General features: G+C 42.8%; 1 protein-coding gene across 2 annotated transcripts in view; it reads right to left on the reverse strand.

The window, feature by feature from the left end:
- Positions 1–938: 938 nt before the first annotated feature.
- The window catches only part of STX11 (syntaxin 11), a 53,961-nt gene continuing 27,389 nt past the window's right edge, over positions 939–27,510 (reverse strand). Inside the window, exons 1-2 of one of the 2 annotated variants that reach the window (XM_089654605.1) lie at positions 16,450–16,633; positions 939–2,269 (exon numbers count right to left, since the gene is read on the reverse strand). In XM_089654605.1, coding sequence (XP_089510731.1) covers positions 1,407–2,269; positions 16,450–16,486 — 900 coding nt within the window. In that variant the 5' untranslated portion in view covers positions 16,487–16,633 and the 3' untranslated portion in view covers positions 939–1,406. Of the gene's footprint in view, positions 2,270–16,449; positions 16,634–27,510 lie in introns of those variants that run through there. The other variant, XM_089654607.1, reaches the window with a different exon arrangement.

Genomic DNA, 27,510 nt, shown 5'->3' on the forward strand with positions numbered 1-27,510 from the left:
CTTTGGTGAGAAATGGCTATATCAGAGTCTTGGCTGCAGCTGTGATCTTGGTGTAATTTTTTTTAGAGGCAGCAGCTACAGTTGCCAGATCACAGTTACAAAGCTCAGAGAGGGCCAACCCCCTCTTCCAACCGCTGCTGTTCCCAGGCTCTTCTGTTTCATCAGCGAGCCTAGGGCTGCTGCAAGCGGTTGGGCTTGCTGCTCACAGGGGAGAAGGAGGAACATGCCTTTCTCCCACTCCTCTCTTTTGAATTAAACTAGAAGTGACAAGGATTTCATCACTTCTGGTTTCAGTTCAGAGTTTATCTGGCCAGCAATCTGCCAGGGAAGCAGCCAATGCCCTTGCAACCTCTCAATAAAGAGTACCTGTCACTTCCCAAGCTATTGCAAGGGATGTAGCAGATTCCTTGTTATAGCAATCAACTTGAATGACAAAAAGTGTAAAAAAAAAAAAAAAGGGGAAGTAAAAAAAAATTATTTTTTTTAAAGAACTCCCGTGTGCAAATGCAAATACGCATGTGGATCCCACACACATATGTAATTGATTGCATCACACGTGAGGTGTCACCATGAACGTCAGAGTGAGAGTAATAATGCTACTACCAGAGCACATGTTTAACTCTAAACTGGTAACCTGAAAAGGCTTTTGAAGTGTCTCCTATGGAAATTATTTTTTTTAGGTGCTGTAGCTTGTTGCCATTTCTCGAGCGTGTGAATTTTTAAATCCTGATAGGTTTGTTATCTATTTATAAAGGTGCAACATCAGATTTGGTAACACTAAAGCTGACCATATACTACAACTTGACTATACATTAACTGCACAGTTTATTTTATATTTAGCAAACCTATGTAAGCCTAAACAATTTTTTTTTTGGGTAGATGTAAAGAAAATTGTACATTTAGATGGTAAAATGTATGGCAAGCTTAACAAACAGACATTTAGAAGATCATTTTACACTTTTAATAATACAGCATTATCATAAAAGGACAGAACACCAAGCCATTTATTAATGTCTTTCTGCATATAACATAAAAATAAACTTTAAAACCATTCACAGTGACTAATGCATGCATGTGTATGCTAATGTTTGCCTAAATACGGAAGTATATCATAGTTTCAATTATATTATAATAGTTGGAATCCTTTGGCCCTCACCACCTCAGAAACATGCAGTTTTTCACCTTTACTAATTCTTATACGTTTAGAAGATGATGAACACCTCATCTTCAAATGCAACTATATTTAATTTTTCACACATTTTGTGACCAACTGGGTCCCTACAAAAATATTTGTTTAGCCTGTAGCATCCATTCTGTTGGATTTAAATGATGTCCATAAACATTGGAACAGTTTTTTTCCCTTGGAAAATCCAGTCTTTTAACACTGCCATTTAGATTATTTTAGTTTAGTTACAGCAAGGAAAGCAACAACAGAAACATTGACGGCACGGATTCTTCTTTTTATATTCCACGGCTTGTTTGATCTGAGCTTTGGCAACAGTAACATAATCTTTAACCTTTTCCACATTTAATTCAATAACATTCAGAGTCTCAGCCTGCTCCTCAACCAACAAGGCCATCTGTAAGAAGAGGTCATGGACCTCTCTTATACGAGTCTCCAGCTTTAGCAATTCTTTGTGTCGAGTTTCAATTTCATTAAGGGCTGAACGAGCAACTTTAACATCAGAAAGAAGATTTTCAGAGAAGACATCCCATTTTCCTTGTTCTATCATGTCTTCTATCTGGTTTCCAGATATATCTTTGCCCATGATTTCCAACTGCCGCTGTATGCGGATCTTGCAGTTCTCCCTTTGAACCATTTCAGCTTCATTGTATTCAACCATGGCTTTCTGGAAGGCACGTGTAAGAGTAATATATTGTGCTTTAGCCACACGTGCAATAACAGCATTTTCCCCATGTACATTCTCAGCACCTTCACTAAGGTTTTTGAGGCTTTGAAGCTTTCTGTGAATGCCTTCTCCCCGTAACTTAATGTCTTTAGCAATACTGTTTGAATCTCTTTTGATACTGCTAAGGCGACGCATTGAAGTGAGAAAGCGTGTGGTTTGCTTCCCCAGTCGTTTTACATCAACTTTTAATAAGTGGTTCTCTGTCCGAATGAGCTGTATATCATTGTAGAGGACTTCCAAAGAATGGTCAGTTTCAAACATAGCAAGTTCTTGAGAAAGATCTTCTTCATCATTTTCAATATATTGACTATGAAGTCTTGAATATTCAAGGAGCTCACTCAGACGGTCCTTCATGGTTACTACAAAATAAGGAAAAATTTGATAAATTGTAAATAAATGGGCAGATACAGATAATTGTCCAGCAATTACAGCCAACTCAAAACATGACAAAAACCTCTTTAGTAGTATTGTATATTATTGATTCTACATGTCATCTACCCTTGAGTGGAATAGAACCAATGCCTTAGCAGGGAAACACCACACTATAAAATGTTCTGTGATCACCATCCACAATATAAGCCACAAACACACACACACAGAATCATTATTATTTGTAATTGCATTATACTATTCTAAAATAACCCAAAAAGGGAATTACCCTACTTTTGTTATCCATAGCATATACAGTGAGTTTTACTATATATGTACAAAGTATAACTAAAGACATTTTTTTTCTACATTTTGGATAGAGTGGCAAGGATTTAGAACACCTCTAAGGTGCCTATTGCTGCCTGTGCCCCTGTTAAGGAGATTCGCCCTCTTTATTTGTCCTGTTATACTGTTAATCACCAAGAGTGAAAATGAAAAAGATCCCACATTTTGGGTAGTCCCTAGAACAGTAATAATCAGGGACAATTTCCAATGGGGGCACTAGTTCTGATGACCAAGGATTCCCTCACATAGGAGTATTTCCTTTCACTACCTGTTTTGGTTATGTGACAGAAGTGAAGTCTCTCCAATGGCACATAGATAGAATAAAACTGACAGGTTATAGCTCTAACCCTGTCCAATATAAAAAAAAATTGCCTTTAATTCTACTTTAACCCTTCTCCAGGGTTAGAGTTGGGGTCAAAAGACATGGTCAGAGACAAAGGTTGGGATCAAAGGCCAGGGCCAGTGTATTTTAGGTCGGATAAAAAAAACAAACAAAACAAAAACAGTTTTTAAATTTAGTATCACTGAAGTGTCAGTGTGTTTTCTGTAGAGTAAAAAAAAAGATAAATGCACACTATTGTTTCTGGTCCCTACTAAGGGTACAAAACAAAAAAAATAACATGGTATCACTGCGATCATCAGAAGCAAGAAAATTTATTTTGGGTTGCTCTTTGCTGGTAGGTTATGGTAAAAGCAAGAAATATACAGGTACATATTAATAAACTGGATTTTTAAAAATTTTGTGCCACTTTTTCTTTGATAATATTTAAAAAAAATAAATAATCAGGAAAAATCCATTATCTCTCACCACCAAATGGAAGCCCAATTTGCTTGAAAGAAAAAACAATGTATACAGTAATTTACCTGGATAGTACAGTTCAACTGCACATGTACAGTTTTACGAACGTGTCAAAGTTGAAAAACGGTGTTTAGGCATTAAGATTTTTTTTACACTTCGTCATGAAGGGGTTAAGTAACAGTAACATCATAAAATACTAGGTTTGTTATCTACATGGACATTATTGAATGAAAAATCCTCCTGGCCTAGGAGTGAGGAGCAAATGTAGTAAATTTAAAGTGACGTTCAAGACAAATATTAAAACAAACTTTAATTCAGCTAGGTATTCCTAATACTTTAATCACACTCATACTGTACATATTAAAAGCAGATTCTGGTTTTAAACACAAGGGAAGTTTGTTTATGCTTCCAGTTTTTACCACAATTCACTTGCAGGGCTCAGCTGTCAGTTTGAAAGCTAGTTCCTGATGCATCTATCAAGACCACTTACTGTATAAAAGTAACGGACAAGCCTTGCAATTTATACTTGGAGAGCAGCAATCCCTGAGTAATAAACTCCTGGATTTATCATATCTTCACAGACGGATTCATATCCAGTTCTTTACTGTGATCATTTCTTTGTTTTTGCTTTAGCACTGCACTTTATTGTACTTTTAAGGGTTTTAGTGTCAGGGCAGGAGCCGAGGAACGGACAGGCAGGCCTAACAATGTAACGCACTGGCTGACGACAACCACCACCCACAGACCAAAGTCCCTCAGGGCGCGGAGTCTAAGTCCCAGGCTGCCCTTCACCAGGGCCCCTGATGGTGGGGATGGACTTGACGCAGCCAGGAACCAGGTCGCGGCCCCCGAGACACCTCAGCTGCGGTAATGGCCGCCACCAATGGCGTGTAGCTGGTGGAAGAGACAAAAGAGTAGTCAGACAGGCCGGGGTCAACAACAACAGGACAAAACAGTACAGGACAGCAGACGAGAATCACAGGTCACGAGCCGGGTTCAGCAACAGAGGGTCAGATCAAAGGAGAATACAAAGAATAGTCAAGTCACAAGCCAAATCAGATACCTGGAGAGTCACGAGAGTCAGAACAGAGTAATAGCAACACAAAGACACAAGACACAAGTGCAAAGAGCATGTGCGGGCCACAGGCTTATATGTCATCAGCCACGCCCCTCTGGGGGGTGGACCTCAGAGACCTGAAGGCATAAAAGGATTCCCACCATGCACAGCAAAATCCAAGATGGACGCCAGCACATGGAGTAACATAACCTCAGGGAAAAGGTAGGACCTTGACAGTACCTCCTCCTCAAGGGCCCCTCCCCCTCCGCGGCTCAACAAAAGGTTTCTGAGGAAAGCGGGTATGAAAAGCGCGGAGGAGGGCAGGAGCATGCGCGGAAGGAACCCAGGAACGCTCCTCAGGACCATAACCGCGCCAATGAACCAGGAACTGTAATCGACCGCGCACCAATCGAGAGTCCAGGATCCGGCTCACCTCATACTCCTCATGACCGTCAACCCGGACAGGATGGGACCGAGGCAGAGAGGTAGTGAAGCGATTGCAGATCAGAGGTTTCAACAGGGAAACATGAAAGATATTGGAGATCCGCATCCCAGACGGAAGGGCAAGGGCATAGGCCACCGGATTCACTTTGCGGAGAATGCGGAAAGGACTGACAAAACGGGGAGCTAGTTTGGGTGTGGGCACCCGAAGATTGAGGTTGCGAGTAGACAACCACACCCGATCGCCGACCTGGTATGAAGGAGCGGGCAACCGTCTGCGATCAGCCTGGAACTTCTGGCGCTGAGCTGAGTCCCTCAAGGCCCTCTGGATCTGCCCCCATGAAGAACGCAGGGCAGCAAGATGGTTCTCCACAGCCGGAATGTCCTGTGGTGAGAACCTCTCAGGTAATACCGCGGGTTGGAACCCATAGTTGGCCATGAAGGGAGACATCCCGGAGGAGGAGTTGACCGCCGAGTTCCTGGCAAACTCTGCCCAAGGCAGGAGATCGGCCCAATCGTCCTGATGGTCTGAAATATAACACCGAAGGAATTGTTCTAAGGCCTGATTGGAATGCTCCGCAGCCCCATTGGACTGCGGGTGGTAGGCTGAGGAAAAGGAGAGACTAATACCCAACTGGGAGCAGAAGGCGCGCCAGAATCTGGACATGAACTGACTCCCGCGGTCCGAGACAATCACCTTAGGCAACCCATGCAGGCGAAAAATCTCCCTGGAAAAGACCGTGGCCAGTTCTTGCGCGGTTTGTAATTTCCTGAGTGGAATGCAATGGCACATCTTGGAAAACCGATCGACGATCATGAGGATGACCGTATGACCCCGAGACACTGGGAGGTCTACAATAAAGTCCATACCTAGGTGTGACCAAGGACGCTCCCCATTGGGAATGGGTTGCAGAAGACCCAAAGGGAGATGCCGTGGAGACTTGTTCTGGGCACAGATCGAACATGCCGCTATATAAGAGGCAATGTCGGCACGGAGGGTTGGCCACCAGAATAAGCGAGAGACGATCCAACACAGCTGGTTCTTCCCCGGATGCCCGGCAGTTTTGGCGTTATGGTAGGTACGCAGCAGGCGGGTGCACAATCCCTCGGGTACAAAACATCTACCCTCCGGCTTCCCGGGAGGAGCATCAGATTGAGCCGCCAAAATCTGCTCCCCAAGAGGAGAGGTCAGATTGGTGCGAATGGCAGCCAGGATCTGATCTGGAGGAATAACTGAGATTGGCTCAGAGTCTTCCCTGGACAACTCAGAGTATTGCCGTGATAACGCATCAGCCCTGACATTCTTGGAACCAGGCAAATATGAAACCACATAGTTGAAGCGTGACAAGAACAGAGCCCATCTGGCCTGGCGGGGTGTCAATCTTTTGGCCTCCGAAAGATAAGTCAGGTTCTTATGATCGGTAAGAATGAGGACCGGAACCGCGGAGCCCTCGAGCAGGTGCCTCCATTCCTTGAGAGCCAGAATGATGGCCAACAACTCCCTATCTCCAATCTGGTAGTTGCACTCTGCAGAGGAAAGCTTCCTGGAGTAGAACCCACAGGGAAGTAGGGGTCCATCGGGCGACCGACGTTGAGACAGGAGAGAGCCTACTCCCGTCTCGGATGCATCAACCTCAAGGACGAAGGGCAATCCAGGATTGGGATGAGACAGTATCGGAGCCGACGCGAAGGCGGATTTCAGAGCCTCGAAAGCTACGATGGCCTCGGGTGGCCACTCGTGAGGATTACTGCCCTTCTTGGTTAGGTCTGAGAGAGGCTTTGCCAGCGTGGAGAAGTTCCGGATGAACTTCCGATAGTAGTTGGCAAAACCCAAAAAGCGCTGAATGGGCCGAAGACCATTGGGACGAGGCCACTGCAGAACCGCCGAAACCTTCTGAGGGTCCATGGAAAATCCCTCCGCAGAAATGATGTAGCCTAAAAAGGCAACTTGGGATCGATGGAATTCGCACTTCTCAAGTTTACAAAAAAGTTTGTTCTCACGTAATCGTTGCAGCACCTGCTTGACATCCTGGATATGGGACTCCATGGAGGCAGAGTAAACCAGGATGTCATCCAGGTAAACCACCACGCACTGCTGCAACAAGTCACGAAGGACATCATTTATGAATTCCTGAAAAACTGCGGGCGCGTTACACAACCCGAAGGGCATCACCAGGTATTCGTAGTGACCGGTTCTGGTGTTAAACGCGGTCTTCCACTCATCCCCCTGTTTGATCCGTACGAGGTTGTACGCCGCCCTAAGGTCAAGTTTGGTAAAGACTGTTGCCCCCTTAAGGCGGTCGAACAACTCAGTAATCAAGGGAATCGGGTAGGCATTCTTAGTGGTGATTCGATTAAGACCCCTATAATCAATGCAAGGCCTCAATTCACCACCCTTCTTCTTTACAAAGAAAAAGCCCGCTCCTGCTGGGGAAGTAGACTTACGAATGTGCCCCCGGGAAAGCGCATCCGCAACGTACTCCTCCATGGCCTTATTCTCCGCAACCGAGAGAGGATACACCCTGCCACGCGGAGGAGTGGCACCGGGTTGCAAGGATATGGCGCAGTCGTAAGGACGATGAGCAGGTAAGGCACCAGCGCGTACCTTATCAAACACGTCCTGGTACTCCCCATAATCAGTGGGCAACGCAGAGTCCGAGGAGGCACACAGCACCTTAACCGGCCCACGGATGCACCCGGCCCCACACTGTGGAGACCACGAGAGAATCTCGGCTGTTTGCCAATTGAAGGTTGGATTGTGCATCTGGAGCCAGGGATACCCCAAAACCACCGAATAGTGCGGAGAAGAAATCACCTGGAAACAGGCCAATTCCCTGTGAACAGCCCCAATAGCTACTTCCACTGGCACAGTCTCGTGGGTAACCTGCGGTGGTTGCAGGGGCCTGCCATCTATCGCCTCAAGAACCAATGGGGTAACTCGAGCCTGCAGGGGAATGGAGTGCTGGGCAGCAAACGAGCTGTCCATAAACAACCCGCTGGCCCCAGAATCTACCAACGCCTGGGCCGTCACCGAGCCCTCCGCCCAAGAGAGGACAACGGTGATCAGTGGCTTATCTCTGCGGGACGCCGGAGACGAGGAGACTCCACCCAAGATCTGTCCCCGACAGGATGTCAGGTGCGAGCGTTTCCCGGACGGACCGGACAGGACTGCCGAAAGTGCCCACCAAGACCACAGTACAGGCAGCGACCCTCCCGACGCCGAGCGGCCCGCTCTCCCTCGGAAAGGCGAGCAAACCCCAGCTGCATGGGCTCACCACCAGACAATCTATCCCCAGGAGGCGTGGGAGGAGAGGGAGGAACGGGTGGGACAGAAAACGCAGGTGCCAGTCGATTGGAAGGCCTCCGCAGGCGTTCCTTGAGTGAAGGCCTCTCCCTGAGCCTGGTGTCAATCAGGATCAGGAAAGAGATGAGCTCCTCCAACACCACAGGCAGTTCCTTAGCTGCAATCTCGTCCTTCAGTGTGTCAGAAAAACCATGGGAAAACGCAGCCACCAGAGCCTCATTGTTCCAACCGACCTCTGCCGCCAGGGTACGAAACTCTATGGCGTACTCGGCCGCCAGGGTACGAAACTCTATGGCGTACTCGGCCACGGTCCGTGAACCCTGATGCATGGTCATGAGCAGCTTGGCCGCCGAGGCGGAACGAGCCGGTACGTCGAATACCCTACGGAAGGCATCGACAAAACCGGAAAAATCTTGAATCACCGAGTCGTTCCTCTCCCATAAGGGATTTGCCCAGGCCAAGGCCTTGTCTGAGAGTAGTGAAATTAGGAACCCAACCTTTTACCTCTCAGGCGGGAAGGCGTGGGGTATTAATTCAAAATAAATACCCACCTGGTTGAGGAACCCACGACACTGACTCGGCTCACCCCCAAAGCGCTGTGGAAGAGGGGCAGAACCAGTCATACCTCCGGGTGCGGCTGATGCAGCCACCGAGGTGGTGGACGCAATAGGCGGAGAAGCAGCGGGAGAGACTACCAGAGTGACTACCGGCCTAATAGCACCAGGAGCAAGGTGTGCAGTGCGTGCAAGCAGAGTTTGCAACGCCTGAGCGAACTGATCCAACAGGTGATCCTGTTGATCGAGTCTGGCGACTAGCGTTGGGAGCGAAGGCGTGCATGCACCGTCAGGGTTCATGGCACTTGTGTAATGTCAGGGCAGGAGCCGAGGAACGGACTGGCAGGCCTAACAATGTAACGCACTGGCTGACGACAACCACCACCCACAGACCGAAGTCCCTCAGGGCGCGGAGTCTAAGTCCCAGGCTGCCCTTCACCAGGGCCCCTGATGGTGGTGATGGACTTGACACAGCCAGGAACCAGGTCGTGGCCCCCGAGACACCTCAGCTGCGGTAATGGCCGCCGCCAATGGCGTGTAGCTGGTGGAAGAGACAAAAAAGAGTAGTCAGACAGGCCGGGGTCAACAACAACAGGACAAAACAGTACAGGACAGCAGACGAGAATCACAGGTCACGAGCCGGGTTCAGCAACAGAGGGTCAGATCAAAGGAGAATACAAAGAATAGTCAAGTCACAAGCCAAATCAGATACCTGGAGAGTCACGAGAGTCAGAACAGAGTAATAGCAACACAAAGACACAAGACACAAGTGCAAAGAGCATGTGCGGGCCACAGGCTTATATGTCATCAGCCACGCCCCTCTGGGGGGTGGACCTCAGAGACCTGAAGGCATAAAAGGATTCCCACCATGCACAGCAAAATCCAAGATGGACGCCAGCACATGGAGTAACATAACCTCAGGGAAAAGGTAGGACCTTGACATTTAGTTGGTTACCTGAGTGTATCAGCTGCTTTACTAGAGAGCACTCACTACCGTTATTTTACTACTACATTCCCATTAAATTTACTAACCACTAGAAGCATGACAGTGCTCATGTACTGAGCTATCTGCAGAATGCAACTACGTCTACCCTTAATTTTAAAGTAGGAGGCATTATATGTTTTGAGATCGTGTGAAAAAGGAGATCATAGAAAATTTAAGAAAGGGTGCCTTTGGTGAGTGGGTGATTGCATGGGAGCTTCAAAACAGCTTATTTTTTTAGTTTTTCTCATATTCAATTGCAAATAACAGTTCGATGTGGGTGCACTTCTAAAAACAAAATGTAAATTTATGCATCTAATCTCCAAATCCAAACATTTATTATTTTTCCTATGATCCCAAACCCCCTCCACTCCAACACACATCTCATAGGGACACCACAGTAAGAACGCAGTAAGATTCACCTACAGTAAATGCCATACAATTATCCATCTATCTCCTAGTCCCTCCCTGCGATTCCTACACATCACTATGAGGCTGACAGTCACAGTGAGGTAGCCATAGTGAGATACAGGTTATGGGGAATTGGAGAAGATACTGAGAATATATGTGCAGGTATATTTAGGTGCCTGACTCTTAGGCCCCTTTCACACAAGCAGATTTCCCTCCAATCAGCAGGCAATCTGAGTATATGATCAGAGCCGAAGGGCATGGATGTCACATCCAATGTCCATTCAGTTTCTGCCTGACGGCCCCCTGTCAGCTCTATGGGTTGCCTGGTGTAAATAGTTTCCACCGATTACCTCCAGTCTGGTCTACAAAAACAGAAAAGGATGCATTCCTTTTCTGTTTTTCTTGATGGACCTGGACAAACCCGGAGGTAGGTGGGTATAAAAAAAAAAAATTGACACAAGTCAGTTTACATCCGCCTGTCCAGAGAACTCCATGGACCTTCCGATCAGGCCCACTTGAAAAATTGACAGGCAGACCTGATCGGAATGCCCGTGTTAAAGGGGCCTTAGTAAAGTTAGTGGTTTAATCGCTTTGAGATCCACACAGATTTACAGGAAATATTTATTTAGCCAAAATGAGCAAAGTCATTCCAAGGGCCTACTACATGCTTGTCATTGGCTTATCTATTTAATGAAGAATGAGTCTGTTTGTATGACGTCAGTGGAAAAACCTCTACATTTCTGGATGCTTAGAGCTTTTCATTTAAAACAGGCCAGTGTTTGTCAATGACCTTAGATGCTAAGATTATTATTTTTTTTTCTAAAAAAAGGTATTGTTTCATTGTTAAAGTAGAGCTACAGGCAATTTTTATTTTAGGGATAGGGCTGGTGATAGTATAGGAACCCCTGTCAGCTTTTTTCACTGTATTCAATTGGGGAGACTTATCTTCACTTCCTGTGCCATAACCAATGCAGGAAGTTAGAAAATCCCTGCAAATTAGGGCAGTCCATTGAACTAGTGTCCCCCTTGAAAGATTTCCCCTCTATTACTGTTCTGGGGACAGATTTTTTCTTTTACTTTCAACTTTGCTGATAATGGTAAACAAGACAAATAGAGAGGGAGAATATCCCCAACGAGGGTAGAGGTGGCAGTGAATGGGGTTTTAATCTCTCTGCACACAATTCAAAACTAAAACAAAAAAAGGTTTGAATTTAGTTTAAATATGATCTCCAGTCTATTCTAACAGTGTTCTAGAATATTGGCTGTGTCTTATATTCTGTGCCATTTACCTTTATTCTTGAATTCTTCATCTCCCTATCTGAAACAAAGGCCTGCACTTGCAAAAGCTGACTTCTAAAAGTTATATAAATTAACAATAGCATTCCAATAGAAAAACAATAACAGCAAAGCCTTAAAGCTGAACTCAAAACAAACATTTTTTATTCCTCATAAGCCACAAAGAAGATGCATCCACTTTGTGTGCACCAAAATTGCCTCTGCAAACCAAGCTATTGCCTTGTAAATAAGGCAGTAACATAATCACTGTGCTTTTCATAGCCTGTGCAGAGGGCAGAGCTGTGAGAGGGACCCAGCAGGCTCCACCCACTACAGGCTGCTGGCAGAAAATTACAGAAGGGGGTGGAGACAAGACCAATCATCTGTACAAGGAGAGAGAACAGCAGTGGCTGCTCTTTATTACAGAAAGCCCCTGCACAGAGGATACATTTTCAAGTAATAATACACATGCCTCTGGTATTTAGACAATGTTTATATATCCCAAACTTCTTTTTGCCATTTGTGTTTCATTCAATATATCTTCCTTTACTTGCTGTCCTACAGACACAACAGGAATGTAGAACAAATATCTCCTAAGTGAGCTAAATCTCCTCCTACACAGTTGTCATCACAGTATATGTATCCACTGAAAGATTTCCTTAGTGTTCCTCTCCTCGTGCCAACTCAAAATTTTACATTTTCCCTCACTTTCAGTCCCAGTGACATTGGCCACCAGGACAAATATATGGACATGTACAGCGATAAAACCCTGTTAGGAGCTCTAATCAATCAATACTCTATACAAAAATGGGGAAAAAAAAGTAATAAAGTGTTGCTTTTACGTAAACTTTAACACATAGATCTGTATCCAACAGAGCTAAACAAATTACCATTGTGCTTAATACATCCCCTAAAAAGCCCTGTAATAACCAATCTGTAAAGCTAGCCTACTTATTAGGGAAGAAACCATCAGCACATTGACTAATGAGACAGGATCATGTCCTTGTTTACAAGCAAAAAACATTGTCTATATATCTGTATCAACACAAAACACCTTTGGAGAAGACCATTTATATAGACCAGTCTATGTAACACAAACCGCAAACTATGCATATACAGTGGATATAAAAAGTCTACACACCCCTGTTAAAATGTTAGGTTTCTGTAAAAAAATGACAAAGATAAATCATTTCAGAACTTTTTCCACCTTTAATGTAAGCTAAAAACTGTACAACTCAATTGAACAAACTGAAATCTTTTAGGTGGAGGGAAGAAAAATTAAAAACTAAAATAATATGGTTGCATAAGTGTGCACAGCCTTAAACTAATACTTTTTTGAAGCACCATTCGATTTTATTATAGCACTCAGTCTTTTTGGGTATGAGTATCAGCATGGCACATTTGACTTGGCAATATTTGTCCACTCTTCCTTGCAAAAACACTCCAAATCTGTCAGATTGCGAGGGCATCTCCTGTGCACAGCCCTCTTCAGATCACCCACAGATTTTTGATCGGATTTAGGTCTGGGCTTTGGCTGTGCCATTCCAGAACTTTCATCTTCTTCTGGTGAAGCCATTCCTTTGTTGATTTGGATGTATCCTTTGGGTCGTTGTCATGCTGTAAGATGACGTTCCTCTTCATGTTCAGCTTTCTAGCAGAAGCCTGAAGGTTTTGTGCCAGTACTGAATGGTATCTGGAACTGTTCATAATTTCCTCTACCTTGACTAAGGCCCCAGTTCCAGCTGAAGAAAAACAGCATGTTTCTGCCACCACCATTCTTCACTGTGGGTATGGTGTTCTTTTGATGATGTGCAGTGTTGTTTTTGCACCAAACATATCTTTTGGAATTATGGCCAAAAAGTTCAACCTTGGTTTTATCAGACCATAACACATTTTCCCACATGCTTTTGGGAGACTTCAGATGTGTTTTGCAAACAGCGAGGCTTGGATGTTTTTCTGCATAAGAAAAGGCATCCATCTTGCCACTCTACCCCATAGTCCAGACATATGAAGAATACGGAAGATTGTTGCCACATGTACCACATAGCCAGTACTTGCCAGATATTCCTGCAGCTCCTTCCATGTTGCTCTAGGCCTCTTGGCAGCCTCCCAGACCAGTTTTCTTTTCGTCTTTTCATCAATTTTGGTGGGACGTCCAGTTCTTGGTAATGTCACTGTTGCACCATATTTTCTTCACTTGATGATGATGGTCTTCACTGTGTTCCATGGTATACCTAATGCCTTGGAAATTCGTTTGTACTCTTCTCCTGACTGATACCTTTTTCCAAAGCATCAGAGGGATCTCATTGTTAACTTTCTGCGGACCATGGCTTTTGCCATTGTCAGGAAAAACCTACTGGAACAGCTGAACTTTATTTGTGATTAATTAGAGACACTTTAAATGATGGCAGGTGTATACTGCTGACCTCCATTTAACATGATTTTGAATGTGATTGCTTAATTCTGAACACAGCTACATCTCCAATTATAAGAGAGAGTGAACATTTATGCAACCACATTATTTTAGTTTTTTTAGGTTTACTCCCCCCCTAAAAGATTTCAGTTTGTTTTTCAATTGAGTTGTACAGTTTATAGGTCACATTAAAAAGGTAGAAAAAGTTCTTAAATTATTTATCTTTGTCTCATTTTTTTTACAGTACACAAACCTGACATTTTAACAGGGGTGTGTAGACTTTTTATATCCACTGTATGCAGCTAGACAATGGAACCAGACAAGGGAACCAGAAAGTAAAAATAGAAAGTATTGTCCTATACACACACCACAAATCTTCCATTGTCTCTCTTTAAATGACTGCCCTTCAATTGTAATAAATACAAACTTCAAATGGAGAACATCTTCATCCTTTGTAAAAATGTTGGCAGAATACATTGGCCTCCAAAATGAGAACTTGATGAGGGAAAAAAACTCTAGGAGTAGTCTCTCAACTTTTTTTATTTTATTTTTGAATTTAAAGTCATACAGGAACAATTCAATCCAATAGACTTCACAATAAAACACAATATGGTCAGTGAGCATTGTGTACATACCTATTCAAAATTTGTCTTTAGAGCCTACACAGGGAAGTATTACATTAGTCTAAAACAGTAAAACGGGATCATAAAAGATAAAACCATCATGTCAGAAATAATACAACCCATTATGCAACCTTTTTCTTTTTTCTTTTTTTGGAGGAACCCTTGAAATTACTGGCTGGTCTAAAGAAACCCCTGCTAGTTATTACTATATCTACAGTCCACAGATTATTAGCATGCTGTTCAGTTGGAAAAATTCTGCATACATTTGTGGTCAGTGGAAAGAATCCCTGTTTACAGATTGCTAAAAAAGGATCTGGATGTCAATGGGAAATTATCTGAGAGGAAGAAGCTGCTCATTGCTCAATGAGATCCTAGGAACCTCTAGAGGAACCCTAGTTGAGAAAGGTTGCCCTAGAGCAGTGATCTCCAAACTGCGGCCCTTTGCTTGCTCTTATCTGGTCCTTAGGGCATTATTCCTCCAACTGATACAAGGCATTATTCCTTACACCGACACCAACGATAAGGCACTAGTCCTCTGCTCTTCCCACTGACACAACTGATGGGGCATTATTCCTTCCATTAATACCAGTGGTGGGGCACTATTCCTCCTCCTGCTGACCACAGGTGCTATACAATTTTTTATACTTCCACTGACCACTAAACCGGACACATTTTCCCACTTGTTACAGTCCTCCTTTCCTATAGTCTGAAGGACAGTAAACTGGCCCTTTGTTTAGAAAGTTTGTAGACTGCTGTTTTAGAGTTTAAGCCTTATTAATATATGCAAGCAATACCTTATGGCTTGAACATGAGATTTACAAAGAACAGCTAGTTCACACCATAACACTTGCAACACATGCTGATATATGTAATTTACAGTGCTTCATTTCTTTTTTTGGTCACTGCAGGATAATCTTTAAAGGTATTGCACTACACTGAGGTTCTTTTTTTTCCCCCCACAGCAGAGATTTTGTTTTACCTGTTGAGTGTTGCAGTGAGTTGTAACGCTCTACAATATGCTGAGCTGTGCAAAAATACAACCTTCCTAACTGTTTTTTCTTTGCACATTGATGTATACTGAAAATTTATTTATTTATTTCAGGTACTTATATAGCGCCGTCAATTTACGCAGCGCTTTACATATATATTGTACATTCACATCAGTCCCTAACCCTCAAGGGGTGTACAATCTAAGGTCCCTAACTCACATTCATACATACACATACTATGGACAATTTATACAGGATCCAATTAACCTACCTGCATGTCTTTGGAGTGTGGGAGGAAACCGGAGTACCTGGAGGAAACCCACGCAGGCACAGGGAGAACATGCAAACTCCAAGCAGGTGGTGCTGTGGTTGGGATTCAAACCAACGACCTTAGTACCTCCAGGCGGAAGTGCTAACCACTAAGCCACTGTGCCGCCCAACTTTGAAAATAATACCTATTAACCACACCAAAGTCCATCTTCACTTCCAGTTCCTTACTATGCATAATGATTTCTAGGATGGAAAATCTATGTTTAGGGATTCTGGAGACGGTCAGTGTTTTGGTGACAGAAGGGTCTAGTACAACCTTTTTATTCCAGTGGTATTTAGATATTCCATCAGTGAGAAACCTGCCCACTACAGTGTCAGAGCTGTTAAAAAAAAGAAAAAGGGTCGAAGCTAAAAAATTTACCAGCATTATATTTCATATATGTCAATTTTATAGTGAATACATAAACATTCCTGAACTCCTGAACTTAATTTTAGCAAATACAAACAGCAACTGGCAGTTATTTTTAGCATGCTACTTATATTCTGCCATTGGGTCCTTGAAAACTACACTCCTAGCATGGAAGCAAGCACAGTGCACAATACATAATGTAGAATTATAAAAGTGATGCGCCAGAGGAGGCAAAAATGCAATTCATCTTGGACGACATTACCAGTAAAGGAAAACCAGGAAATAAAGTGACACCGACCTGTACACTGCTTCTCGTCACTTGCCAATTCCTCCATTTTGCTCTTTTTCCTAAATTCCCTCTATACACCAGACTAGAAAAATATTGAATGTAACATTGTGCTGTTCAGAACTGTTATAGAAAAATGAAACAAGCACTGCCCATTGTTTGCTGTAAAGAAGCTGCTAGGCTGTGACCACACATTAATGGGTTGGCTTATATAGACAGCTGTATGCTTAACCTCTCATTTTAAAGAAGTTACAAAATGACTCAAGTTACCAAAATGGGAAAGAGGAGGTTTAGAAAGATAAAAAACAGAAATAGCCCTCACTTTTTTTTCTGTTAAAGATAACGGTTTCACACAATTTCACAGCAATGTAGAGGCGTTCCCGACAGTGGATGAGAATTGCCTCTTGTATATGCAGAGCTGGCACAAGACCAGGACATTTTTTTACCATTATGTTTGATTAAATTATTACAGTTACATGTCATCTAGACTTTGACAGATTATGAGCTTCCTCTCAAATATTTTGTGCTTCAATTTCCATACTCTTCTTAAACTAAAAGCACATCTACACACAATATAAATGTTATAATAAAATTAAAGCAGAACTAAACCCACCGATGTAACCATTTTTCTAAACAGTTATGTTCAAGGCCGTCCTCTGGTGAAAAGCACACTAGCAAGTGTGAAAGTCATGTTAGCACTATGGTAGCATGTGCAACACCATGTTTAAATAGAGGCGAAGATGGCCGCTTTCTCTGCTTAAAGGATAGGTTCTGCTTTCATTTTTGAAAAAGGAATAAAGGGAGATGCCAATATATCTGAAGGTTTGAAGCTCTCATCTATATTCTTACTTTGCTGCTTAGTGAGTAATTAACCTGGAACAAGCACGTGTATAACAGGTATTGGGCCACCTGATAAGCATATGCTAGTTCTGAGTAGTGATGCAAGGTTGAAGATGACATCACATGTGTCCTCTTTCTTTTGAAGAAAATCTGTCAGTAGATGTATGGGAGATGTCGTTAACGGTTTGTTCCTAAAAAGGTGCAGGCTCCAGGGAATCCTGATCCTGCCTTTGCTTACTAAACTACGACATGGAATGAGAAGGAAGGATGGTAGTTTAGGCTTTTCAGACATGAACGACTGTGTGCTTGTTCCAGTTCAAGCCAGTGACTCAAAAAAAAAAAAAAAAAAAAAAAAAAAAAAAAAAAGCAGTCCTGAACCATACATCTTAAAAGATGTTAACGATGGCAATTCCCATACGTGTGCAAGTCCCCTAGACAGAATTGTTTAGATTTCAGTAGACAGCAAGTCTGCCCAGTAGTTCTGCGAGATTGCCTCCCTGGAATGGTTTTTCCCTAGCAAATATTTTACTTTCATTCTAATATATCTACCTTCTTCGATATGTAAAGCCCCATGCCAGTCCCATTTTGTGGAGGTAAAAAAAAAAAAAAAAAAGAAGGGATCATCTCTAGGTTTAGCTTCAAGTTCATATACAGAATTCACAACCTTGGAAGATTTCAGGTTTTATTGTTATATTTTTAAATCAGCTATTACTGCATGGCTGTGTTGTCTCAGAGACAACCACCACAGAGAAATCACCAACAGGTCCCATTTGCCACTGTGGCAGACAGACTTGTAATTATCATTGGCAGAAGAATGCAAAGATTACTGCACTCAAGGTCTATTGACATTTGTTCCTGCTCAGTAACTGAAAGCCTGTACCTCGGTCAGGGGCGGACTGACAACTCATGGGGTCCCCGGGCAATAGGGGATCATGGGGCCCCTGTGTCTTTGCCCAAACTCAAAAAAGCCTATGAAAAAGGTACCAGGAGCATCTCATGGGGCCCCCTACTGACCCCGGGCCCTCAGGCAGTGCCCGAGTTTCCAAATGTTCAGTCTGCCCCTGACTTCGGTACAGACAGAGCTGTAGGAGGGGTGTGCAGGAGCCTGTGAATTGCACAAGCAGTCCACTGATCACAGTTGCAATGCTTTGCAGGCTTATTTTGTAAAATTAAATAAATAAATGCACAATATGTGGCTACATATATTTGTGCATTTATTATGTTTTGCAGAAAGTGGCCTTCGCCTTTAATTGCTTTTTATAACTATATATCTTGGACCAAGAAACTTTTAGGATGCCACTAGACATGTGCAGTATTTCAAATATGTAAACTTTTAAACTCTGGATACATAGAAGATTTTATGTTTTGTATAAATTTCTATGATATCTGAGCCATTTGCAATGGGATAGCTCATCTTCTCTAGAAACAGTTAATTTGTATTACGTGGGAGAGGAGAAATCAGTGAATGTTAATTTTTTATAAAAGTGTGAAGGAAGATGGTTCCCTATCCTCCTGATGATGACAGTCACTTAGCCTTCAAAACGCCTTGGGTGTTGGATGGTGTTGATGGGTGCCAGCCTCAAACAAGTGTTACCAGTGGGAAGTTTGCTTTATTTAATGTAGATCTACTATATATTTTATGCTTGGGAGTATTTAATTTTAAGTTAATAAGGCCATCTTGTATTTTTACTGCACAAGGAGAAGCTTTCCTTGTTTAACATTGAAAAATGGTGAGAACCTTCCAGTGAGGGTGGTTAAAGGAGAGAGGTTTGCAACTGCTGGAGAGGCTGGTCTACACAAGGATCAGTCCACAGTCCAGAGGAAGGGTGAAGCTTGGAATGCATGCGAGCTGGGACTCTAGGAAATACAGGTGACTCACGCTGGATATGGATTGTGTGATCTGCACAATGAAATAGGTATGCATTGTGCCCTTTTGCACAGGGAGTGTTTGACTACTCATTTTGATAAGACTGGCAAAGTGAAAAATGTTCAGTGATTAAAGTCGTAGTAAAGTCCCCCTTGTTTACTTGTAAATACAGGAAAGCCTATAATAAGTTTTATTTGTGGGAACAGTAAATATCTCCTAAACATGCACCACTTAGGAGATTTTTACTTTAGTAGCAGCTAACTATGGCACCGGCACAATGGAAGGCAAGCCATCCTTTGAGAGAGCTGAACTGTGGGAGTGATGTCAGCACTGCTCTGCCATTCAAAACAGCCGGAGCCTGTGAATCCAGAGGGAAGACCAGGTAAAGATGGAAGCCCAGGTAAAGATGGAAGCCCTGTCAGTGGTGACAGCACACAGCTGGAGGACTTAATTTTTAGGATAGTCTTTTATAATGTGCTAGTATGCAATACATACTAGCACATTATGAAATTATCCTGCAGGGGACCATTGTTTTGTGGAGTACTACTGTTTTAAGCCTAGACATTCAGGAGGGAGACTCTGGATTGTGATAAAAGTGGAAACACAATACTGAGAGTATGGGATTTCAGCTGGACTCTGCAGGTGTATGGAGATACAGGAGCGCTTGAATATACGTTAATATATATATATATATATATATATATATATATATATATATATATATATATATACACACACACATACACATACACACATACACATACACACACACACACACACACTAAAAAAAACTCTGTGAAAAAAAAGGTACTGTAGTGGGAAGTCAGTAGATAGATTCAAGAAATTGTCTCAAAACAAGGTTACATACATTTCAAAAACACAAAAAAAGAGGCCACACCAACCTAGTGCATTATCCCATGGATACTTTATTCACGATTGAGAAAAAAAAAAAACCCAACATACTCACATATCATCAGACCCAGAGGAATCCAGTGCCAGAAAGACACAGTCCGGGATCCAAATAGGCTTATGCTTTTCGAGGGCAAACCCTCTTCCTCTGAGCCAGATTTAGCTCTGAGGATGGGGGCTTACCCTTGAAACGCGTAAGCCAATTTGTATCCTGGACAGTGTCTTCCTGGCATTGGGACTGCTCTGGGTTTAACAACCAAAAACGTAAATGTATTTTATTGGGATTTTATATGATAGAGCAACACAAAGTGGCACATACAATTGTGAAGCGGAAGGAAAATGATAAATGGTTTTCAAAATGTTTTACAAATAAATATCAGAAAAGTGTGGCGTGCATTTGTATTCAGCCCCCTGAATCAATACTCTGTAGAACCACCATTTGCTGCAATTACAGCTGCAAGTCTTTTTGGGTATGTCTCTACCAGCTTTGCACATCTAGAGAGTGAAATTTTTGCCCATTCTTCTTTGAAAATAGCTCAAGCACAGATTGGATGGAGAGCGTCTATGAACAGCAGCTTTCAAGTCTTGCCACAGATTCTCAATTGGATTTAGGTCTGGACTTTGACTGGGCCATTCTAAAACATAAATATGCTTTGATCTAAACCATTCCATTGTAGCTCTGGCTGTATGTTTAGGGTCATTGTCCTACTAGAAGGTGAAACTCCGCCCCAGTCTCAAGTCTTTTGGTTTTTCTTCTAAGATTGACCTGTATTTGGCTCCATCTATCTTCCCATCAACTCTGACCAACTTCCCTGTCCCTGCTAAAGGAAAGCATCCCCACAACATGATGCTGCCACCACCATGTTTCATGGTGGGGAGGGTGTGTTCAGGGTGATGTGCAGTGTTAGTTTTCCGCCACACATAGCGTTTTGCTTTTAGGCCAAAAAGTTCAATTTTGGTCTCAAATTTTGGTCTCTTCCACGAGCCCCCCTCATGGCTCCTCGCAAACTGCAAATGGGACTTCTTATGGCTTTCTCTTGCCACTCTTCCATAAAGGCCAGATTTACGGATTGCACAACTAATAGTTGTCCTGTGGACTGATTCTCCCACCCGAGCTGTGGATCTCTGCAGCTCCTCCAGAGTTACCATGGGCCTCATGGCTGCTTCTCTGATTAACGCTCTCCCTTGCCCGGCCTGTCAGTTTAGGTGGACAGCCATGTCTTGGTAGGTTTGCAGTTGTGCAATACGCTTTCCATTTTCAGATGATAAATTGAACAGTGCTCCGTGAGATGTTCAAAGCTTGGGATTTTTTTTTTGTTTTTTTATAACCTAACCCTGCTTTAAACTTCTCCACAACTTTATTCCTGACTTGTCTGGTGTGTTCCTTGACCTCTATGATACTGTATTTATACTGAGATTAAATTGCACACAGGAAGACTCTATTTACTAATTAGGCGACTTCTGACATCAATTGGTTCCACTAGATTTTAGTTGGGGGTATCAGAGTAAAGGGGGCTGAATACAAATGCATGCTACACTTTTCAGATATTTATATGTAAAAAATTTTGAAAACCATTTATCATTTTCCTTCCACTTCACAATTATGAGACACTTTGTGTTGGTCTATTACATAAAATCACAATAAAATACATTTACGTTATTGGCTGTAACATGACAAAATGTGCAAAATTTCAAGGGGTATGAATACTTTTTCAAGGCACTGTATGCATAAACCTACTGAGTAGGTGTTTCACCAATTATAGATTTAGAGGAATGTGTCAAAAAGAAAGCCACTGTTAAATCTCACCAATTATAGATTTAGTGGAATGTGTCAAAAAGAAAGCCACTGTTAAATCTCACATGATACCTCATCTGTAGGTTGCTATAAGGCACATGGAAGGATCTGAAGAAATAGCTTTTATGGCAAGAAGAGACCTAACTTTAGCATTTTGGCCATCATGTTAAACTCTATTGCCTAAACTAAACACTGGACATTATCATAAACGCAACATCCTTCCTGTGAATTGTGGTGGAGGCAGCATTATGCTATGGAGATGCTTTTCTGTGGAAGACCTTGGAGGACATGTGGAGGGTAGAATGAATACAATATATGGAAAAAATCCTGAGGAAAGATCTAAAGCAGTGTTCAAGAATCCCAGACCTAGAGACAAGTCTTGTCTTTCAGCAAGATAATGACACCATAAAGCCAAAATGAAACATTAATTGCTTAAAAATAATTTTAATGTTCTGGAATGGCCAAGTCATAGTCCAGATCTCAAGCCAATAGAGAATTTTTGGTTATGCTTTAAAAAAGGCAGTTCATCAAAGATACCCATGCAACCTGACAGCTGGAGCAGGCAGAGACAAATTGGGAAACATTGCAGTGCCCAGATGTGCAAAATTGATATAAACAAAATCTACATACACTGACTCAAAGCGGTCATTGGTTAGTGGGCACAGAAATTGTCAGTAACAGCTGGGGTTGATAGATAGCAACTGCTCAGTGTGTTGAAAGCTGTCAAACAGAGGACATTTATTATGGTATCCTTTAGCAGGGGGTATTGTATCGAGGAATGTTAATATACAGAATGTAGGCAGGAATGAGTTAAGAAACCAGATATTTTAGAATATGTAAAACTGACATTAGCCTGAAGAAATTGAATAAAGAAGAAATCTGACAATTATGGCAGGCCCTTGAAAATACTTGACTCGTATTTCTTTTATGCAGTTCTGCATGAATAAGTACTAAACACATTGTATACTAATGGAAAAGAATGTACAACATGTACAGTGATTTAGAACTTAGAAATGCCTAGAGTTAAAACTGCATTTTTGCATACATTTTCCATTTTCACATCAGTTTTAAGCTGTGTTTCAGGTTAACACCTAATTGCACAATTGAAAAAAAGACAGCTGATATCATCAAGCATTCTGTAAGGAAGGTTGGATTCTCACCAGTAGAAAGGCACCAGTACTGGTTGTTGCATGTGTGCATTATGTTGCCCATACCTGTACATAGGGTACACATCAGATGTGCATCAGTGAGCAGGCGATTGCCTGTTAGAGTGCACATGCAGAAAAATTAGTTTGCACCGCACGCACGCTCAGCACTATTAGCACACAGCGGCCTATATAAATTCAAGCACTGCTGAAGGAAGTTGCTGAGTGGTCTTCAACTTGTCCTTGCATTTGATGTCAACCTGCCTCCTGGACTCTGCTAACTCCTTTTGCTGGGATGTTACCGATTTCTGCTTGTTTCCTGGACTCTGTGTCTCGGTCCACCCACAAGCACACGCCCACAGCGACTAGCTAACCGAGGCGCGGCCCTGACTTGGGGTAAGAGGGAATAAGGGGGACTTAATCTGAATATATACAAGTATATAAGATCGGCCATGATATACTTTCGCAGCCCGCACTACCTCTGGCCACCACCGGAGGGAGACTCCACTCCAATCTAGCTAGCTGACCACACACACAGGCAGATATGATCTTACATACAATCTGGTGAACTAATTAGGGTTGAGGGGCAGCCTAGCGATCAGCACACTCTTCTAGGATTCCTCCAGCTATCCTACAAGCCAGAACCCCGGTGTTAATCACTCTTCCACTGTCCACACCCCCCCACCACACCAGACACACCACAAACGGTAGCTTGCCACCACCCAACAGTTTTACTGGCCTGCTGGAACACACACACACAGCTCTCCGTCTGGCAGATCTGCGATGTTTCAATCTGCCAACACACAGTGCAATTGCATACAGATTAGCAATGAACTTGACCGAGCATATAAAGACACTGCAATCCAATCTCTCCGGAGATATGAGCCCGAGCTTAAGTACCCAGAAGTCACTTATTAATTTTATGATTTAATATCCCGAAAGTGGGCAGTGCATAAAATATGTAGAAAGTATACATAGTTACAGAAAATACAAGAAGACACACAATTGGCTATTGACTATAAAATAAAAGGGAATAAAACAGAAATAAAAAACTTTTACCAAGATTTATCCTGCGACTGGAGCAAGTCAGAGAAAGTCCGCGATCTGTCAGTCAATAGGACGGGCTCCATACGAATCACAACGTCCATACCTCAAGTCCTCAATTTATGGGAATATGGACGTGGGCTGGACATTAGTCCTTGGCCAATCAACCCTGGGGGGTTTTCCTGTACCAGCCCACAGGACGTTCTGAGTGCTGAAATGCCCAAAGTCGATTGGACCAGGAACGGTTTGAATCACCAAGTCAGGGATTGAATTTCCGACACCAGCACATCAGTCTGATCGCGACAGTACCAATCACTGTTCAGCTGTCGCAATCCGGCGCCACATAACCATTTCCTGCATTTTTCTGGCATTCTACATAGGCCACAAATACAGTTTTTACATGCAGATGTAGCCTACAGAGTGTCCAGTCAGAAGGAAGTATTTTCATCCCTCTGCAACTAATATTTTAGCTGTTATGAGAGATGAAATCTATTCCTTTGATCTGTGTATATACTTTAAAGCTCGCCAGACAGATCGGAGCTCCCCTGGTCTCCTGCAGCTGAACTGTCTGGAGCCTTTTCCTTCCAGATTTCCCAGAAGGTGACAAATCTTATTGGTACCCAGGTGTCACCTCCTTCCAGAGGAAGCTCTGTCCCTTTCAGATGCTAATTGGTGACCATATGCCTCTGCCTTAATTCTGAATACATATTACCATGGAATGAAGCTAAACCTACATTGTCATATTTTCTACAGATCACATCTCAGCTACTCAAATCTTACATGTATGTTACAGTCTCCTTATCTGGTATGTTGTCCCTGTGCCTGGTTCCTTCTTTGTGAGCCTCAGCTCCTAGTCCTACATATCTGGCTTCCGCACAAATGCGGTTCAGCCTGTGAACTCCAGCACTCGTGCCACCTTCACATTTTATGCCACCACCTTCAGGAGTGTTGGGCAGGAGGTGTAAGAAGAGCCCTACATCTACTCAATGTACATATTTTCCAGTATACCATGGATCTTTAAATAACATTCAAATTTTCTATTCTAAAGTTATCACATCACAGAGAAAAAGTGCAATGTTAAAAAAGGACCATGCAGGACACCTTCACCAGGCAAATGTTTTGCATATGATGGTATTCTGTTAGCAAACAGTAGGTTGGTTTCCGACAGTTTATCCCCCTGGGTATTCTAGTAGGGCCATCACTATAGATAACAAAGCCAACTTGTTTTCAAGCAATTCTAAAAATAACTCCGGCTTCATTTACACTTTAGTTTGTTAAGAAGTTCTACCACATAATTAATTTAGTCCCTGAGTGATTCCTTGTATCGAACTGCTACTCAGATTCAGGCAGTGTAAGGACAAGCTAAACGTACATATTTGACCAATTCACACCTATAGGTTTTGATGCACGTTCACAGACTATATTATTTTAAATGGTGCAAGTTCACATTAATGAAATGTATCAATGTATATTATAGGACCTACAAATAATTGCCAAGTGTGAAACGCATGATTGTGAACATACTGTATATAACAAAGCTTTGATACAAAATGTCACTGTCATGACACCCCCACGGCAATAACAGTGATCCAGGTGATCACAAATTTGCGGTTTATTCCTTATGGTCTTTGTTTAATATAGAGATAAGCAGAGTGCTACTGTTCACAGTACAAACAGTACATGGATTGTGCTGGCTCATATCATATCTGTTTATTGAAAAAAAAAGTAGAAAAGGCTCTAAGCAGTTTCTCATCTAAATGCGCAGCTTTTACAGTCCTCAAAAGGTCACAGTATCAGGTCCACGTCTTATAATTACAAAGGGGATACATTTGCAGCCAGGAGTCAAAATTATGAAATTATTTTTAAAGGGCAAAGTGACAGTCATATGAACTCCCTTCCTTGACCCACTTCTATTCACCTTTACTGTGCTCAGCACAGCTCAATTCAAGTTGGGAACCTTGTACAAGCTCCATGTGGGACGGTGTCAGAGCTTACACGGGGTTGACTATGTCTCCACATGTGACCGTCAGGTTCAGGCCTGGTGAATGGTCACTTAGGTCTAAGAACCTTAGTCCGCATAGGTGTTAGGCGTAAGGGGTGGGAGTAATTTTCCAGGCTAGTTAGGTTTAAGCTGGAATTCTACTTTAATCTTTCTGCATTGATGGTTAGTGGTAGTGTTATTTCAAACTACCCTCCTTATTGGTACACAGTGTCAGTGTTAATTAACCCTTTATGCTGCATTAGTGGCCAGTGGCAGTGTTTATTAACCCTGTCATGCTGCAGCACGGATATCGGTGTTATTAATGCCGCAAAAAAGGGTTATTAAACTGCTACTGTTCACTAATGCATCAGTGACCAGTGGCAGCACATTAACTCCTTTACTAATTGTGCATTACTAATTACATTATTAATTCCTTCACCCCCTTCACTCTCACTGACCCCCCCCCCCCCCCTCACTATAACACCACATTACAATATAAAGTAAAGATCTGCCAGCCAGTGCCTGTTGCTTTTTTATTGCTTACTTGCATTCAGTGCTCCCATTAGTGAGCTGACAATGCACCAAAATGTTAAAACAGACAGGCATCATTTCATTCTTGGACACATGTTACAAGCTGATGGTAAACAAAGGATCTACAAAGGAGCTAAAGGATTGACCTGCAGAGGATTATGCAAATTACTATGTAGTACAATGGCTTGTTTACTGGCATTCATGCTCCCTTGCAGTGCAGGCACCAATCTGTCTTCCTGTTCCACCTCCCAGCCTCTGAATGACAGTAAGAGGCTGGGACTAGAAGTCATCTGTCAGGTAGAAATCACTGCAGACAGAGAAGTCTATGTATGCTTTCTACACATTGGGCCGGCACCCTTCAGCAGCTCTGCAAGTGTACTGTGTGCACAGCGTGTTCTGAGCAGTGGGGGTGATCTCTGTGCAAAGTTGTGCATTTTCAAATGCAGGACTTTAGTTTGGCTCAGCTTTACATGTTGTAGGTCACAGAGATGGCAGGTGCGGTCAGGAGCTGGTGGCATGTTTGATCTTGATCTACCAGATGGCCACAATTGACAGGTTGCCTACCCCACCCAGTTCTAAAGTATACTTTTTTATATAAATTCCTTTCTGCCATTTAAAGTGATTGTAAATTCTTACATATACCCAGTGTAGTTGTACTTGTTTATCTACAGCTGTCTTTCCTCTACATCCATTCAACGTTCAGAATGTACACAGGTTTTCTCAGCTCTGCAAAACGGGGTGGGGAGCTGAAGTTACAGCATTAACCAGATCTCAGAGCAAGTTGGAGGGAAGAGACACACAACCCCTTCACAGAACACACAGGAAGATTGCTGAGGCTGTCAATCACAGGTGATGCCCTCCCAGTCACCATTCTCTTGGCGTCAGGAAAATTAATCAGAAGTGATTCATGCTTATAGTAGAGGAATGAGGCTGTGGACAGAAATGACACTTAGTGCTCTGG

The sequence above is a fragment of the Staurois parvus genome, unplaced genomic scaffold (genome assembly GCF_062004578.1).
Source record: "Staurois parvus isolate SC_StPar_1 unplaced genomic scaffold, SC_StPar_1.0 ptg000780l, whole genome shotgun sequence".
Classification (NCBI taxonomy): Eukaryota; Metazoa; Chordata; class Amphibia; order Anura; family Ranidae; genus Staurois; species Staurois parvus.